General features: G+C 40.6%; 1 protein-coding gene across 1 annotated transcript in view; it reads left to right on the forward strand.

Annotated features, from left to right (window-relative positions):
• vcp (valosin containing protein) overlaps nucleotides 1–19,849 on the forward strand; it is a 72,719-nt gene that overhangs the window by 23,847 nt on the left and 29,023 nt on the right. Inside the window, exons 6-10 of the mRNA XM_072571714.1 lie at nucleotides 528–659; nucleotides 8,009–8,111; nucleotides 10,334–10,467; nucleotides 11,795–11,930; nucleotides 12,016–12,128. Of these exons, the coding sequence (XP_072427815.1) occupies nucleotides 528–659; nucleotides 8,009–8,111; nucleotides 10,334–10,467; nucleotides 11,795–11,930; nucleotides 12,016–12,128 (618 nt within the window). The remainder of the gene's footprint in view (nucleotides 1–527; nucleotides 660–8,008; nucleotides 8,112–10,333; nucleotides 10,468–11,794; nucleotides 11,931–12,015; nucleotides 12,129–19,849) is intronic.

Consider the following 19,849-nt stretch of genomic DNA (forward strand, 5'->3'; position numbering starts at 1 on the left):
TGTTTTATTTCAGATGACTATAATTATGTCGTAAGACTCAAAAATATTACATTGAAAGCTTCAAAATTATTTCAGGGTATGCAGAGAACAGCTAATTATTCCGTTTGTACCCTCGAGGATATGTAGCTTTTGTGTTTTTTTAAAATTTGTTCAAGGGATGTGGGCATTGCTGGCCCAAAATTTGTTGTCCATCTCTAATTAACCAGAGATGCAGTTTAGAATGTGCCACTTTCTGTGGGCCTTGGGTCACATGTCGGCCAGACCAGGTAAGAGCAGAAAATTTCCTCCCCTAAAGGCCATTAGTGAACCAGATAGCTTTTCACAACATGGTTATGTAATCATTAGACTAGCAATTTTTTATTCCAGCTTTTTATTGAATTCCGATTTCATCATCTGCAGTGGTGAGATTCTTACCAGTGAGCCCAGAAGTATAGATTGGGTTCTGGCTTTCTCATCCAGGCATAATGCCACCACTTCCACCAATGATTAAAGGCAATTAAATTGTTTTATTTCTTTTCCACTTGAAGGATGAGGAAGAATCTTTAAATGAAGTTGGTTATGATGATATTGGTGGATGCAGAAAACAGCTTGCTCAGATCAAAGAGATGGTGGAACTGCCTCTCCGTCATCCTGCCCTTTTCAAAGCGATTGGTGTCAAGGTAAGAGAATCAACATTATTCTTCTTTAATTTCCTTTATTTGATGGTACATTAAAACTCCTTTTAAAAGAAATTTTCAAAAGTTTACATTTTGTTAAATACATTGAATTCGGTATTACTGAAAAGATAGGCATGTTGCTGAAACTCTGCATTTTGCACTCATCTGGACAAATGCAAGAATCCAAATTTAAATATTTGGAGCATGCAACTGAGATGGAGCAGTATGAGATTGCAGCATAAGTGGCCCATTTAGCCCTCTAAGATTTGTTCTGCAATTTAGTTAGATTATGGCTGATTTTTTTGTTATGAATTCCACATCCTCGACTGAAATCTTTGATTCCCACTTGCCCACAATGAAAATTATCTATCTTTGCCTTGCAATTATTCAATTATCCTGCTGCTTTCACCTTCTGAGGCACAGAGTTCCAAAGTCACATAACTATGGAAAAATTTCCTGTCATTCTTACCGAAAAGAGCAACCCTTAATTTTACAAGTGTGCTCTTGTTCTTAATGCCCCACAACAGTAAACACGCCTTCCGCATCTCTTTTGAGAAGACCATTGAGGATCTCTTTTTAAACTTCAAGAAAGTCACCATTGATTTTCTAAACTCCAATGAAATCAAGCCCAAACTGACTATCTTTCCTCAAATCAATCTTTTCTGAGCCTTCTGCAAGACAATTATATCCCTCCGTAAATAACCAAAGCTGCGCAATACAAGAGATGTTGACTCACTGAGCCTTACAATCGTAGCATCTTCATATTTGTGTTCAATCCCTTTCTAGTAAAAGATAGAATTCCAATAGCCACTTTTTAAAAACCTGCTGTATCTGTATTCTTTTTCTGACTTGTGGACCAAACCTAGATTCCTCTACAAATCCAATCTGCAATCATCTTCCATTTAATAATACCATATCTTTTATTTTCTTTCCAATGTGAACAACTTCACATTTTAGCCACTCCATCTACAAGACTTTTTCCAACTCAGTAACCTAGTTGTGTGTCCAAATCCTTGTTATGTCATTTGCATAACCGTGTCCTACCTAATTTTGTTTCATCTGCAAATTTCATCCTTTCAGCCCCCATTTCATCATCTGAATCATTGTCGATTGTTTTAAAAGAAAATTGAGGGCGCAGCACCTACTCTTGTGGAACCCTGCCTGCAAAATGTTGATAATTTAAAGTCATGTTTCTGTATACTTAAGCCCAACTTGTCTATGCTGACCAGATTTCCTGAACTGAATGAGTCCCATTTGACTGTGTTTGGCCTATATACCTACTAAACCTTTCCTATCCATTTATCTGTCCAAATGTCTTTTAAATGCTGTAATTGTGCTCTCTTCTACCACTTCCTTTGTGCCATCCTCTGTGTGGAAAATGTTGTCCCTCTGGTCTCTTTTTTTTTTTCTCTTCTCTGTCACCTTAAACCTATGCCTTTTAGTTTTGCAGGCCCCTATCTTGGGAAAAAGGCTTTGACTTACTTGCCTTATCTACCACCCAGCCTCCTACCTCCAGGTTAAAAAATGTCCCAGACTATCCAGTCTTTCCTGATAACTCAAATCTTCTTGTCCCAGTAACATCCTTCTAATTTTTTTGTACCTTTTCCAGTTTAATAACATTCTTCCTATGGCAGGATTACTAGAATTGAATGCAGCATTCTAAACGTGGCCTGACCAACATCTTGAACAGTGGTTCTTTTAAGTATAGCAAGTGAGAATGATCAGGTCAAGGCAATATTGTACTCATTTCTATGATAATGAATGATATGCTATCCCTTGAACCACCATAAATGTTTAAGTCAATTCTTTTCCAATACTTTGAAGGCACTAAACTAGGTCTCAAATTATGTTTAATTTTACATTTGGTTGATTTAGTTATGCAGCATAAACATGAGGGGGCACAGTGGTTAACATTGCCTCACAGCACCAGGGACCTGGGCTTTATTCCAGGTCATGTTTCCAAAATTCTGTGTCCTACATTGTTTGCTGTGACTCCCACTGGACTACAGTTCTGAAGGACAGGAAAGGTTATTTTGTTTTCCTCCACGATTCATGAAATACCTGAAGTCACTTTTAATAATATGTTCTCTTAGCTTTTGAAAATTCGATTTACCATTCAATAACAAGCAAAAGTAAGTGAGCAAATGTGGCTGTTATTGGGGAATGTTACATCAAGAGATGGAATTATAGATTGATGTACACACCAAGGTAGAACAGCATGACACATCATAACTCCTGAGGAGCTATTCACCAGTCATTTTCTGTCAATCACCAGGCATTCCCAGGTACAATTTGATTTGAACCACTGCTTTATTGAAAGTTATCTTGTTCAGAATCTTTTAAATATATACTTTCACTGGCGTTGCTGTTAAATCCCAACATTCATCGCCCATCCATGATTGCCTGAGACAAGTGGGTTTTTACGACAATCGGCGCTATTTCCAGCGTTACCGTTACTGAGAGTAGTTTTGAGTTCCAGCATTACTAATTTAAATTTCACAAGGTGCCAAGGTGAGATATGGATCCATGTCCCCACAACATTAGCCTGGACCTCTGGGTTACTAATGTAGCAAGATTACTACAAACCCCTTTAGGGATAAAATGATAGAGTCAGAGTTATACAGCACAGAAACAGACCCTTTGGTCCAACTCTTCTGCCCTGAGCAGACATTCTAAACTGATCTGGTCCCATTTGACAGTATTTGGTCAATATCCTTTTAAATCTTTCCTATTCATGTACCCATCCATATTGTAATTGTACTTGCCATCTCTACCCCTGGCAGCTCGTTCCATACACATCATCTGTGTGAAAATGTCCACAGGTCCCTTTTAAATCTTTCCCCTTAAACCAATGCTCTGTTTTTGAACTCCCCTACCTTAGGGAATAAGACCTTGGTTATTCACCTATCCATGCCCTGCATGAAGTTATAAAGCTCTATATGGTCACCTGTCAGCCTCTGACACTCCAGGGAAAAACGCCCAGCCTATTCATGCTTTCAATCTACCTCAAACTGTCCAATCCTGGTGACATCCTTGTAAATCTTTTCTGAACCCCACTCAAGTTTAACAAATTTTCCAAAACAGGGAGACCAAAACTGAATGTTGTATTCTGAAAGTGGTCTGTATAGCCACAACGTGATGTTCAGACTCCTAAACTCAATGCACTGACCAATAAAGGTAAGTGTGCCAAATGCTGCCTTCATCACCCTGTCTACCTGCAACTCTACTTTGAAGGAACTATGTACCTGCATCCTTGGTCTCTTTGTTTAGCAACACTCCTCAGAGTCCTACCATTGTCTGTTTAAGTCCTGCTCTGGTTTGCCTTACCAAAATGAGTCTTTGGATGTTTTTCAACTGCTGCACGTGTCAGAACAATGTACCTTTTTGACGCAACAAAACACTGGATACTAGAAATCTGAAATAAAAGCAGAAAGATGCTGGAGAAATGTTAAACCTGTTTTTCTCTCTCTCCACAGATGCTTGATATCTGCTGAATTTCTGCAGTATTTCCTGATTTTATGCTTGTTTGATAACAATACTGAAGCGTTTCTCGTGCTATTAGTTCTAACATAGGAATAGGATAAATCGTTCAACTCCTGTCTGAACTAGACTCAATGAAATAACTGCTGATCCGTAATCTATTTCTATCTTTTCCCCCATCCCTTAATACATCTTTCTGGTGAGCAGAAATCTGTCAATATGAAATTTTGAACTGACAACTGATTCAGTTTCCAGCCCCTAGTCTTCCATCCATGCTAATATGTTATCCAGTACAGAGTGAGCTCCTACTTTGTGCTATGTCAAAAATTGTTAGTCCATCAAATTCTGCTAATAACTTGGTTAAATCAAAAATATTGATTTCCCTTTCACAAAATCATGCTGGCTCTTTCCAATTTCCTTGAGTTTTTCCAAGTCCCCAGTTGGAAGCTCCTTGATAATCAATTCTAATATCTTCCAATGACAGATTTAAGATATTGGAGGAAAGCTAGACGATCCAGCCCATTGAATTTGCTCTGCCATTCAGTGAGATACTGGCTGCTCTGATTAACCTCCACACCACTTTCCTTCCTTATCCCCATAACCCTTGATTCTCTCACGAAATAAAAATCTGTCTACCTCAGCCGTGAATACTTCAAGTTAACTGGCATTTAGTTTCTTGTTTTCTGCCTTCCTGAATGGAGGGGTTATATCGCTACTTTCCAGTCAGATGGAGACTTTCCAGAACGTTGAAAAATGAATACTAACGCATCTCATTAGTGACCTATTTTAAGACCAAAGGATGAACCTCAGGATCCAAGGATTTAACCCAGGACTCCATCAGTTTGCTCAGTACCTCTTGCCTAATAATTATAGTTTTGCCAAGTTCCTCTGTTCCTTCAACCTTCTGATTTACAACTATTACTGGAATGTTTTTATGTTCTTCTAATGAAGACACAAGCAAAATATTTATTCATTACAACTGCTATTATTTCATTATCTACTTGGAATCCACCATTCTCTCTCTCGAGAACCAACAGCCACTTGACTTCCACTTTTCCTTTTCAGCTACCTGTAGAAACTCTTGCTATCTGTTTTTAAATTTCTGGCTAGTTTTCTCTTGGGCTATAATTTATTTGTCTTCATTTAGTGCTTAGTGACCCTCAGAAATCATCTGATGTGCCCACACCTTTGTGTAATTATGTGCTGAGTTTAAACCCTGATATTTGACAATTGAGATCTTGATTCCATCAGTCTGTGCCAGATTCAAATACCAGCCCCGCCATCACTTTTAAGCCTCAAGTCAGTAGTATTATGAAATGTTTTTTGTTTCCCTGGATGGGTACAGCTGAGCACTATTTTAAAAGCTTGGTAGTATCTATGACCGTGTACTATTCACAAAATGCAGAAATTCACCAAGGCTCCTTTTACAGCACTTCCAAACACCATGATTCCACCACATAGAACACAGAACGTTACAATGCAGTACAGGCCCTTCAGCCCTCAATGTTGTGCCGACCTGTGAAATTAATTTGATGTCCATCTAACCTACACAGTTCCATTATTATTTATATGTATGTCCAATGTCTATTTAAATGCCCTTCATGTTGGCGTGTCTACTACTGTTGCAGGCAAGCCATTCCACGCCACTACTACTCTGAGTGAAGAAACTACACTTGTGTCTGTCCTAAATCTATCACACATCAATTTAAAGCTACGTCCCTTCGTGTTAGCCTTCACCATCTGAGGAAAAAGGCTCTCACTGTTCACCCTATCTAACCCTCGACTATCTTATACGTCTCAATTAAGTCACCTCTCAACCATCTCCTCAACAATGAAAACAACCTCTGTTCCCTCAGCCTTTCCTCATAAGACCTTTCATCCATACTACACAGTGTTCTCTGAAATCTCCCCTGGACACTTTAGAAAGCTTCCACATCCTTCCTATAATGCGGTGACCAGAACTGTAAACAATACTCCAGGTGCGGCCTTACCAGTGTCTTGTACAGGTGAAGCATGATCTCGTGGCTCGGAAACTTAATCCCACTACTCATAAATGCTAACACACCATATGTCATCTTCATAACCCTATCAACCTGGTGGCAACTTTCAGGGATTTGTGCATCTAGACACACCTCTCTCTGTTCATCTATACTGCCAAGGGTTTTACCATTAGCCCAGTACTCTGCATTCCTGTTATTTCTTTCAAAGTGAACTACCTCCTATTCTACCTTTTCCACATTAAACTTCTTTGCCACTTCTCAGCTCAGCTCTGCATCTTATCTATGTCCTTCTGTAACCCACAACATCCTTTGGCACTATCAACGAGTCTGCCTACTTTAGTGTCGTCTGCAAACTTACTCCTTTTTCTCCGCCCACATCCAGCTCATTTATAAAAGTGACAAACAGCAGTGGCCCCAAAACAGATCCTTGCAGCACACCACTGGTAACTGAGTTTCAGGATGAACATTTCCCATCAACCACTGTCCCTATCTTCTTTCAGCTAGCCAATTTCTGATCCAAACCACTAAATCACCTTCAACCTTATCAAACCTCTTACTGAAGTCCATATGCACCACATCAACCGTTCCAACTTCATCCACCTGTTTTGTCACCTTGAAGAACTCAATAAAGTTAGTGAGGCACAACCTACCCTTCACAAAACTGTTGATTATCCCTAATCAAATTATTACTTTTCAGATAATAATAAATCCTACCTCTTATAACCTTTTCTAACACCTTACCCACAACCAAAGTAAAGCTCGCTGGCCTGTAATTACCAGGTTGTCTTGACTCCCCTCCTTAAACAAGGGAACAACATTTGCTATCCTCCCATTTTCTGGCACTACCCCTGTCGACAATGATGACATAAAAACCGATGACATAAAAACCGAAGCCAAAGGCTCTGCAGTCTCCTCCCTGACTTCCTTGAGAATCCTAGGATAAATTCCATTCTATTCAGGGGTTTTTCTATTTTCAGATCTTCCAAAATTGCTAAAATCCCCTCTTTGTCAACCTCAGTTCCATCTGATCTTGTAACCTGTATCTCTGTATTCTCACTAACATTACCCTTTTCCAATGTGAATACTGATGAAAAGTATTCATTAAGCATTTCCCCTATTTCCTCAGATTCCACACACAACTTCTCACTGCTGACTTTGATTGGTCCGAATCTTACTCTAGTCATTCTTTTATTCCTGATACACCTATAGAAGGCCTTATGGTTTTCCTTGATGCTATCTGCCAACAACTTCTCATGTCCACTCCTGGCTTTTCTTAGCCCTTACCAACATAGATGGTAGGGATTGCGGATTTGGGAGGTGCTATCTGAGCAACTTTGAATGTCTGCCGTGTGTCTTGTCGATGATATGTACTGCGCTACTCATTGTTAGCAGTAGTGGGATTAAGTGTGGATGTGATGCCAGTCAAGTGGGCTTCTTTGTCCTGGGTGGTATAAAGTTATTTCAACATTGTTGCAGCTTTGTTCATCCAGACATGTGGGTAGTATTACATCACATTCCTGATCTGTGCCTTGCAGATGATGCACAGGTTTTCTGGGGGTGAGGTACAGGTGAGTTGTGTGTTGTGGGACTCTTGGCCTCTGACCTGCCCTTGTAACCACGGTATTTATATGGCTGGTGCAGTTCAATTTCTGGTCATGTGTAACCCCAGAATGTTGTTAGTCTTATCCATATCCGAATAATAGATAGAAGAGGCAGCATTTTATTTGTCCCTAGTTAAAGGGGCAAATTATTTTAATCAAGGATAGACACTGCACATGGCATTCATTTATAAAGAATAAATATTAGTTTTCTCATGTTTCTGTTCTCTCTCTTTTTCTCCCTCTCTCTCCTCCTTTTTCTCCCCCCCAATAGCCACCACGTGGTATCCTGTTGTATGGCCCCCCTGGTACTGGCAAGACTCTGATAGCACGTGCTGTTGCAAATGAAACTGGCGCGTTTTTCTTCCTTATAAATGGTAAGGTACGATTTTCTGTTCAGGTTAAAATCATAAATATTGATCTGTGTTGAAGGGATAAAATGCTATGTCCTTGGACTCAAAATGATGCCTAGATTCTAGATGATAGAAATTGTTTGCTTGCATGTACTTGTTATCAGGTATATGTGCCAATGTTATGAAGTTGGGAGTCAATTGGTTTAAACTTGATGAAGCATAGTGCTTTGTGTAATGCAATATTGTTTTGCTGAGTGTAAACTTGCATGAAGTTTCCTTAGAAAGAATGATAAGTCAGCTAGGAATTAATGATTGATTATATCTGAAACACAACTGAAACTGAAGAGTAGTCGAAGATTTTATTAAATGCGTGTTATGTGCACTTCAGGAGTGATATTCAGAGGCAAGGTGGTAAGAAACAAATGTATTATTTGAGATTTAATTTTGTAGTCTTGTTTTTCATATTGCGTTGTATCGATCCTCCTCTTTGTCTCTCCATCCCGCAGTTTCCAATTAGTATTCTCATTTTTATATCAACTGCTACGTTGTTTACAATATTTTTAAACTTTAAAACTTTTTTGAACTTTTTAAACTCTGCCTTTGTGTTGAGTAGGTATTTGATATCTACTCCAGTTTTATTTCTGCATCGGTGAGATTGTCACCAGTGACTGGAAATGTAAATTTTTAACTCGCCAATCTCAAAAATTGCCTTCATATTTTCCTGCATTTGTAGCAACGTTCTTATGAAGTGTATGGTAGCAGCCTGGCTATTTTTATCTAACGATTTAGTAGTGCCTTCAATCAGTTTGTTCAGCTGTAGCTATTTAGTAAAATATTATGTGGTATAATTAATGGAGCTTTAATGATCTCATAATATCTTACTGCACGTTGGTGGAATCTGTATGGACTTGACCGCAATTGTGACAGCTACCTTCAGACTTCCCACTGCAACCTTTGTCTGACAAGATTTTATCAAGTGTTCTTCCTCAGGAGGAATTATTTCAGGTTTTGTGGATAGTATCATTGTGCATTTGACGCAGTTACCAAACTTTTGTAATCAGCAGAGTAATGTGTTGGACCCAGTGAACTTTGAAGGAGTCAGTGTTGGAGACAAGAGCTGAAAAATGTGTTGCTGGAAAAGCACAGCAGGTCAGGCAGCATCAAAGGAGCAGGAGAATCGACATTCCTGAAGAAGGGCTTATGCCCGAAATGTCCATTCTCCCGCTCCTTTGCTGCCTGACCACCTGCGCTTTTCCAGCAACACATTTTTCAGCTCTGATCTGCAGTCCTCACTTTCTTCCAGTGTTGGAGACAGTCCACTTAATTCTGTCGAATTCAAAAGCTGACTAAATTCTTGAGCATATTTGAAATTATGACACTGGCATGAAGCTTGAGTGCTCTGTAATGCTCTGCTCTAAATCAAAATAGTTCAATTTCTACTCTATGCTGCAAGTATTGGGGGAAAGTGGATGTGGAACATGAGATCAAATTTGGCTAAGAATCCTCTGTCATCCATTGGCCTACTCGCATTTACTATTGAAATTACTGTGATTTCTTTCCTCAGATGCTGCCAGACCTGCTGAGCTTTTCCATCAACTTCTGTTTTTGTTTTAGGCTTTCCTATTGATTGGAGTCTTAATTTCCATTCAGCCAGTTCTGCTATAATGCGTGTTTCTTCTACATGAATTGTCTTTAACGTGATTGAAGAAATTAGATTGTTATTTGTAGAACGCAAACTTTCCTTACCTGTATTGGCTATAATGTGATTCTGGTCCCAATTAGTTTAAATGGTGTGGTTATTGTGCGATTTTCCTATAACGTGAGATCGCATGAGAATGGAACTGTCGTGTTACATCAGAATCAACTGTATTTGATTGCAACATGGGAAAGATGTGATCCAGATTTGTTGTTTGCTTTAAAGGGGTATTTAGAGTGATTAGCAATGTATCCTCCTATCACTCACTAGTGATCTCTGTTTTAAAAATGCAGTTGTGAAGATACCAATGGTGTTCAATTATTTGTTTGCTTGAATAAATTCTTGAAATTTGATATTGTGTATTTACACTTGAAGCTTAACCCTTGGGTAGTATTTTCGGAAGTTAGTGTTTGCAGTGCAAAAAGAGCCTCTAACAATCATGCAGAATACCATTTAGTAGCTAGTCGTCATTGTACAGTTTCACTGTTGATGAAGAAAATGTTAAATGTTTGTTTTAAATATATGATAACTACAAAGATTTTTTTAATAGGACCTGAGATAATGAGCAAACTTGCAGGAGAATCTGAGAGCAATCTGAGAAAAGCATTTGAAGAGGCTGAGAAAAATGCTCCTGCAATAATTTTTATTGATGAATTGGATGCCATTGCTCCAAAGAGAGAGAAGGTATGTTCTAAATGTAATCAACTATATCTCTTAAATATTTTATCATTAAACATAGGAGCAGGAGGAGGCCATTCATCACCTTTATGGCTGATCATCGAACTCAATAGCCTAATCCTGCTTTCTCCCCATAACCTTTTGATCCAGTTCGCCCCAAGTGCTATATCTAGCCACCTCTTGAATACCTTCAAAGTTTTGGCATCAACAATTCCTGTGGTAACAAATTCCACGGGCTCACCACTCTTTGGGTGCAGAAATATCTCCTCGTCTCCATCCTAAATGGTCCACCCAAATCCTCAGATTGTGACCCCTGGTTCTGGACACCTCCACAATTGGGAACATCCTCCCTGCATCTACCCTATCTAGTTCTGTTAGAATTTTATAAGTCTCTGAGATTCCTCCATGCCCAGAATGGCTTCAGTTTGAGTGTCTTCTGAAAATTCACGATCTTCATCTTCGAATTGTTTTAAATTTTCTATTGAAGACATTTTTAAATAACATTTGCTGTCCCTTATTCCTTGAGTAATATTACTGCTCTTCTCCAGTGTTGTAACTTTATCGCATTGACTTTACAAATGAAAGTATTGTATATAGCATGTATTGTGTTTTCCTTAATCTCAAATAAATTTGTTAAACTGCCTCCAATTGGATTGTTTGATCTCACCCATTTATTGCCAGGCCAAAAATGAGGTTTCTCGTTCTCTTGAAGAAATCTTATTTATGGATGTTGGTTGAGGGATATGTATGAGTTATTAAGAATACTGATTAGCATGAGGTTGATTTCTTCTATCTAGTTAACATATCACGAGAAAAAATAACCCTTTTGAAGTTGAATCACTTTCTTAGTATTGGAATATAGTCAGTCCTCCTTGGAGCCAAACAATTTTGTTTCCCATCCTAACTATATTCCTTTTTCTTGTGCTTTGTGCACAATATGCTTTTGCTTGTTGTAATATACTGTAAGAGTCTGATTCCACTGATGGTTTGCTGCTATCACTGCATGAAGTTTATTACTCTGAATTTTTTTTATCATTTCCTGTATCCTCCAATCCAAGCTGCAGACAAAAGCTTGTGATCCTTGAAGGAACAGTCCATCACCGCCCACCAATCTGATTACTTTTCATTCTAACATTGTTTCCTACCTTGCAGTGTTTTTAAAATCCATGCTGCATGCCTCTCAATTACATCAATTTTTGTAAGGCTATTTGTCCTGTCACCAAACTTTCCATTGAATGAGTTTAAGTTCCCTTTGCCCATTGTTTACTGGCTGGCCCAAACTGATGTTGGATAGTTTATTTATCCATTTTTTGCAAATTCCTTACCGTTGTAGACTCATGGCGAAGTGGAACGTCGTATTGTGTCACAGTTGCTCACTTTGATGGATGGTTTGAAACAGCGGGCTCATGTGATTGTTATGGCAGCTACAAATCGACCAAACAGCATTGATCCTGCCCTTAGACGGTTTGGTAGGTTGAAACTTCCATTTATGCGAATAAAGTGCATATCTATGTGTATTCATGCAGAGTAATAACTTGATTATTTGACCTACAGGCCGATTTGACAGAGAAGTGGATATTGGCATTCCTGATGCTACAGGTCGACTGGAAATCCTACAGATTCACACAAAGAACATGAAGTTGGCAGATGATGTAGACCTTGAACAGGTTTGTTGTTGTAAAAGGAAATGTTGTTGTTAAGAGCTCAGCAATGTAGTAACTGCTTTAATTATTTGATTTTCAACAATGTAGCATAATGACAAACTAGAAATAGCTTAATATTTAGATTGTTTCTGCAGTCACAAAGTTTGGTTCCTTGAAAATGGCAATGGCCTAGTGGTATTTATCGCTAGACAATCAATCAAGAAATCCTTGTAATGTTCTGAGGAACCAAGTTCATATCCTGCCATCACAGATGGTAGAATTTGAATTCAGTTTAAATCTGGGGTTAGGAATCTAATGATAACCACGAAGCGATTTGTTGATCGATGAGAAAACCTATCTGTTTCATCTAATGCCCTTTGAGATGTCCTTACCTGGTCTAGCTTGCATGTGACTTGAAATCCATAGTAGCGTAGTTGATTCTTAACTGTCCAGTGGGCAATTAGGAGTGGGCAGTAAATGCTGTTCTAATGAATGATGCCCACATCCCAATGAATGAGTGCAAAAAAGAATTGTTAAAAGTCTCAAAGTCTTGGACTTGATTTGGAATAAAGATTGAGTGTATAATGCATGAAGTCACAAATAACATGAATATGAAACGTATTAGAAAATATTGCAGGATAATTGTTCTCCTAGTTGATTGCTTGGGCCATACCATTTTTTTTAATGTATGATGTGATTTGGTAAATGTTACTAATTTTGTTTCCATTGTTCACTTTGTCCAGTAAGGGTAACCACAGACAGGGCTCATAGATATTTACGAAAGAAAGTACTGAGAAAGGAGGTAATGTCAAGACAAGTTTAATTGAATGCTGGAAAATTATTTGATTAATTAGGACACTTATTGAACTACATTGATTATCACTGGCTCTGAGATGGTGGAGAAAAGAAGGGGTAAAAATGGTCAGAGTAATGTAGCTGTAGATAAAATCACAATAAAGTGATGAGCAACATTACAGGAAAAGGAGAAGCAGAGACTTGCAACTTTGACAGAGTGGAATAAATTTTGCCGATCACTGGGGCTGAAGAACAACATGTTGGTCTTGGGGAAGTGGGAATGTGATCATTGGGTCTGTGGAGGAAGAAAACAGTAGAGTGGCAAAGATCAAAGTGTAGAAGGGGACGGGGATGTCAGAGAAATTGAGGGAGACGTTTAAAAGTTTTCAAATTGCATAGTTGAATGAATGTCAGGTGTCTTATTGAGTGCACTTGCGTGAATTGAGAGGTTTTTGAAGGAAATTTCAAGTTACTCAAATGATGAACTAAATTAACTTTGTCACAGACCAATGGTTATTAGATTAGATTAGATTCCCTATATCGTGGAAACAGGCCCTTCGGCCCACCAAGTCCAAGAGTAACCCACCCAGGCTCATTTTGCTACGTTTAGCTCTGACTAATGCACCTAACACTATGGGCAATTTAGCATGGCCAATTCACCTGACCGGCACGTCTTTGGACTGTGGGAGGAAGCCCGTGCAGACACGGGGAGAATGTGCAAACTCCACACAGACAGTTGCCCGAGTCCGGAATTGATCCCGGGTCCCTGGTGCAGTGAGACAGCAGTGCTAACCACTGAGCCATTGTGCCATTATAAATCATTAGAACAACTTTTGTGCAAAGTAAGTTGAAATGAAGAGTGTCTATATGCACTTTTTCAGATGTTCAACTTCCTGAGTGTGCATAACCAATTAAGATCAAGTCTTTAGGGGGAACTCACTGTGCCGGTGGACAATTCTGATGCATAGATTAGTTCAATTCTGGTTTTGAAATTTATTTATCTTGTTTAAATATTGTAATTGTGAGTTAATGTCTAAATTTATAATGGCAACTGTCTAACAAACAACTGCCATGGTTTCTGGTGCATTTCGTATCTCAGTAAACCTTAAGTTTTTAAACAAAAAAGCCTCCTTATATTGTTTTGGTTGTGTGGTTGTACTTAATTAACCAGTATTTGCATCCATCAGTTTTTTTTAATTTTAAAATCTTAATTCTCTCATTTCTCATGGAAGTTACCCCAGTTTTTTTAATTCTCTTATAATTCAAACATCTTATTTCTCTTATGCAGTACCTGTATATTATACTTCACAACTTCAAAATTTGAAACCTGTTTGAAGCTAATGTATGATATGCATTTTATTTGTTGACCAAGATTGGGATTCGCATATTCAAGGATGATTGTCATCTGGGAAGGATAGGAAAACAATAGAATGGGATAACACCCTTAAGGGATGTCATCGGTGTGTAAAATCAGTTTGTGCGGAGCAACAAAACTGCAAGCAACAGCAAATATTGCTGGTAAATGTTTATAGACTGCCAAACAATAGTGGTAATGTGGACGTGTCTTAATCAAGAAATTAAAGGTGCATGTAACACGGGTCATGTAATAATGGATGGTGACTTCAATTTACAGATAGACTGGGTAAGCCTAATCAACACTCACCATGCTGTGGAGAATGAATTCCTGAACTACGTACAAGATGCTTTTCTGGAGCAGTGCATTGAAGAATTAACCGGGGCAATTGAGCTGTTTTAGATTTAGTAAAGTGTAATGTGCAAAGGCTAATTAATAACCTTACTTTAAAGGAGTCTTTGGGAAATAGTGACCATAATGTAATAAGGATTTACGTTAAACTTGGAAGTGAAATTATGCATGCTGAAACTCGGGTATTAAATCTAAACAAAGGAAACTGAAGGTACAAGGGCCAATAAATCTTTTTTTACAAGCCGTACAGGCAGATCATAGTAAGCAAGGATGTACAAATTGAAAAGACTTAGAGATATACAGGTTACATTGTACAGGTTGTGTGCTTGGTGAGTTCAGTGTTAGCAAGATCAGCATTATTTGAGGCTAGAGAGTCCAGTCATCAGTCAGGACAAAGCTGTTCCTGAACCTGCTGGTGCATGCATTCAAGATTCTGTATCTTAAATGAGTTCATGGATGGAAGTTTGGCTTCTGTGATTTGGCGTCTGGGCTGTGCACCATCACCTTGTGTAGTTTCTTAAGGTCCTGGGCAGAGCAGTTACCATACCTGTTATGCACCCGGACAGTGTGCTTTCAGTGGTGCATCTGTAGAAGTTGGTGAGGGTCCTTGTGGGCATGCCAAATTCCCAGAGCAGTCTGAGGGAGAAGAGGTGGTGGTGTGCCGCCTTGACTGCTGCATCTACGTGGGAAGTCCAGGACAAGTTGTCAGTTATCATCAATCTGAGGAACTTCATCCCCTCAACCTCAGTTCCGTTGATGTAGATGGGCGCGCGTTCTCCTTCCTGAAGTCAGTTCTTCAGTTTTCCTGATGTTGAGAGAGGTTGTTCTCATTGCACCATGTCACCAAGCTGTCTATCTCTCTTCTCTATTTTGGCCTGTTTGTCCTACTACAGTGGTATCGTCAGCGAACTTGTAGATGGCGTTCATTCGGAATTTGGCGACGACAGTCATGGGTGTATAGGAGTACAGTAGAGGGCTGAGGACACATCCATGGGGGGCTCCAGTGTTGTTGTGGAGCATGTACAGTTGTCTATCTTCAATGATTGCGGTCTATAGGTCAGAAAGTTGAGGATCCATTTGCAGAAGGCAGAGCTGAGTCCAAGGTCATAGACATTTAGATAAGTTTGGAGGGGATAATCGTGTTAAAGTTGGAGCTGTGGTCAGTGAGCAGGAGTCTGATGTGGGTGTCTTTGTTGCCCAGATGTTCCAGGGATGAGTACAGGGCTAGGGATGCATCATCCGCTATGGACCTGTTACGTCAATAGGCAAATTGCAGGCGATCAAAGCAGGGTGGGAGACTGGAGTTGATGTGGGCCATGACCAGCACCTCGAAGCACTTCATGATTATTGACGTCAGAGCATGTGCTTTCTTCAATCTCAGGGAACTGAACCTTTGGAATTCTCTACAGAGATCTATGGGAGGTAAATAATTCACTTTTAAAAATTCATTTGTGAGCTGTGGGCGCTGCTGGCTGGTCAGCATTTACTGCCCATCCCTAGCTGCCCTTGCGAAGGTGGTGGTGAGCTGCCACCTTCAACCATTGCAGTCCACCTCCTGTGGGTTGACCCACGATGCTGTGAGGGAGGGAATTCCGGGATTTTGACCCAGCGACCTTGAAGGAATGACTATATATTTCCAAGTCAAGATAGTGGGCTAGATGGGGATCTTGCAGGTTGTGATGTTCCCATATATCTGCTGCCCTTGTCCTTCTAGATGGAAGTGATCATAGGTTCAGAAGGTGCTGTCTGAGGATCTTTGGTGAATTTCTGCCATGCATATTGTAGATAATACATACTGCTGCTACTGAGTGTCACTGGTGGAGGGAGGGGATACTTGTAGAGGTGGTATCAGTAAGTGGGGTTGCTTTGTCCTGGATAATGTCAAGCTTCTTGAGTATTGTTGGAGCTGCACTCATCCAGGCAGATGGGGAGCATTCCATGATTTTGCCTTGTAGATGGTGGTCAGACTTTGGACAGTCGGAAGATGTGTTACTCGTTACAGTATTCCTAGCCTCTAACCTGCTCTTGTAGCCACTGTTTGTGGTGAATCCAGTTGAGTCTCTGCTCAATGATAATCCCATCCCCCCCAAAAAAAGGGTGTCGATAGTAGGGGATTGAGTGATGGTAACACCATTGAATGCCAAAGGGTAGTGGTTAGATTGTCTATCTGTTATTGGTGATCCTCAGCCTAACATTTAACATACATAGAACATAGAAAATACTGCGCAGTACAGGCCCTTCAGCCCTCGATGTTGCGCCGGCCGAAGCCTACCTAACCTACACTAGCCCAGTAACCTCCATATGCTTATCCAATGCCCACTTGAATGACCATAAAGAGGGAGAGTCCACCACTGATACTGGCAGGGCATTCCATGAACACTCAACCCGCTGAGTAAAGAATCTACCCCTAACATCTGTCCTGTACCAACCTCCCCTTAATTTTAAAGCTGTGTCCCCTAGTAACAGCTGACTCCATATGCGGAAAAAGGTTCTCACTGTCAACCCTATCTAAACCCCTAATCATCTTGTACACCTCTATCAAATCGCCCCTAAGCCTTCTTTTCTCCAATGAGAACAGCCCCAAGTGCCTCAGCCTTTCCTCATACGATCTTCCTACCATGCCAGGCAACATCCTGGTAAACCTTCTCTGCACCCGTTCCAGTGCCTCCACATCCTTCCTATATAGTATGGCGACCAAAACTGCACACAATACTCCAGATAAGGCCGCACCAGAGTCTTATACAACTGCAACATGACCTCAGGACTCCGGAACTCAGTTCCTCTACCAATAAAGCCCAGTACGCCATATGCCTCCTTCACAGCACTATTTACCTGGGTGGCAACTTTCAAAGATCTGTGTACATGGACACCAAGATCCCTCTGCTCATCCACACTAACAAGTAGCCTACCATTAGCCCAGTAATCCATCTTCTTGTTACTCCTACCAAAGTGAATGACTTCACACTTAGCTACATTGAACTCCATTTGCCACCTTTCTGCCCAGCTCTGCAACTTATCTATATCCCGCTGTAACCTGCCACATCCTCCTTCGCTGTCCACCACTCCACCGACTTTCGTATCATCCGCAAACTTGCTCACCCAGCCTTCAAGCCCCTCCTCCCAGGTCATTTATAAAAATGACAAACAGCAATGGTCCCAAAACAGATCCTTGTGGAACACCGCTAGTAACTGCACTCCAAGATGAACCTTTACCATCAACTACTACCCTCTGTCTCCTTCCAGCCAGCCAATTCCTAATCCAAACCTCTAATGCACCCTCAGTGCCATACCTCCATAATTTTTGCAGTAGCCTACCATGGGGTACCTTATCGAATGCCTTGCTAAAACCCATATACACCACATCTACTACTTTACCCTCATCCACTTCCTTGGTCACCTTCTCAAAGAACTCAATAAGGTTTGTGAGGCACGACCTGCCCTTCACAAAACCACGCTGACTATCCTTGATCACATTATTCCTATCCAGATGTTCATAAATCCTATCCCTTACAATTCTCTCTAAGACTTTGCCCACAACAGAAGTGAGGCTCACCGGCCTATAGTTACTAGGGTTATCCCTACTCCCCTTCTTGAACAAGGGGACCACATTCGCTATCCTCCAGTCTTCTGGCACTATTCCTGTAGACAACGACGACATAAAAATCAAGGCCAATGGCTCCGCTATCTCCTCCCTAGCTTCCCAGAGGATCCTAGGATAAATGCCATCAGGCCCAGGGGGCTTATCTATTTTCATCCTTTCCAGTATTCCCCGGACCTCTTCCCTACATACCTCAAAGCCATCCATTCTAATCACTTGTGACTCAATATTAACATCAGCAACAATGTCCTGTTCCTGAGTGAGTACTGACGAAAAGTATTGATTTAGTGTGTCTCCAATCTCCTCTGCCTCCACGCACAACTTCCCACTACTATCCTTGACAGGACCGATACCTACCCTAGTCATCCTTTTATTCCTGACATACCTATATTTGTGCAGCATGCACGTTACTTGCCACTTGTCACCCAAGCCTGGATATTGTCCAGATCTTGTTGCATTTGAGCATGGACTGCTTCAGTATCTGAGGACCCGCAAATGGGGCTGAACATTGTGCATTCTTTGGCAAACATCCATTTGTCTGATCTTATGATGGAGGGAAGGTCATTGATGGAGCAACTGGGTTGGGCTAGGACATTCCCTGAGGAACTCCTGCAGAGTTGTCCTGGAGCTGAGATGACTGACTTTCAGCAACCACAACTTTCTTCCTATGTGTCAGGTATGAATCCAACCACCAGTGAGTTTTCCTCTCTGATACCTATTGATTTTGCTTGGGCTCCTTGATGCTTCACTTGGTTGAATGCAGCCTTAATGTCAAGGGCTGTTACTCTTATCTCGCCTCTGGAATTGAGCTGTTTTAAATATGTTTGAATGAAGGCTGCAGTGAGGTCAGGAGCTGAGTGGCCCTCATGGAACCCAAACTGGGCGTCATTGACCAGGTGCTGCTTGATAGCACTGTTGATAACACCTTCCATCTCTTTATTGATGATCTAGAGGGTCTAATGGCGTGGTAATTGGCTGGGTTGGATTTGTACTGTTTTTTATGTACAGGACGTACCTGGGCTGTTTTCCAGTATTGTAACTATACTGGAACAGCCTGGTTAGGGAGTGGCAAATTCTGGAGCACATGTCTTTAGTACTATTGTGGGAATGTTGTCAGGGCCCATAGCATTTGTAGTATCCAGTGCCTCCAACCACTTTTGAGTTCATTCCAAAGTGGAATGAATCTAATGGGCTGAAGACTGGTATCTGTAATGCTGGAGACCACTGGAGAAGGTTAAAATGTGTCAACCGCTTGGCACTTCTGGCTGTAGATTGCTGTGAATTCTTCAGCCCTATCCTTTGCACTGCTGTGCTGGGCTCTACCATCATTGAGGATGGGGATATTTGTGGAGCAGCCGCTTCATCCAGTGAGTCGACCACCATTCATTACTGGATGTGACAGGATTGCAGAGCTTAGATCTGATCCATTGGTTGTGGGATGGCTTACGTCTATCTGTTATTTGCTGCTTATGCTGTATGGCATGCAAATAGTCATGTTTGGTGGATTCACCAGGTTAACACCTTACCTTCAGGTATGTGTGGTGCTGCTCTTGACATGCCCTTCTGCACTGTCCATTGAGTCAGAATTGATCTCCAGGCTTGATGGTAATTGTTGAATAGGGAATATGCCAGGCCATGAGATCACAG

The sequence above is a fragment of the Chiloscyllium punctatum genome, chromosome 1, assembly GCF_047496795.1.
Source record: "Chiloscyllium punctatum isolate Juve2018m chromosome 1, sChiPun1.3, whole genome shotgun sequence".
Classification (NCBI taxonomy): Eukaryota; Metazoa; Chordata; class Chondrichthyes; order Orectolobiformes; family Hemiscylliidae; genus Chiloscyllium; species Chiloscyllium punctatum.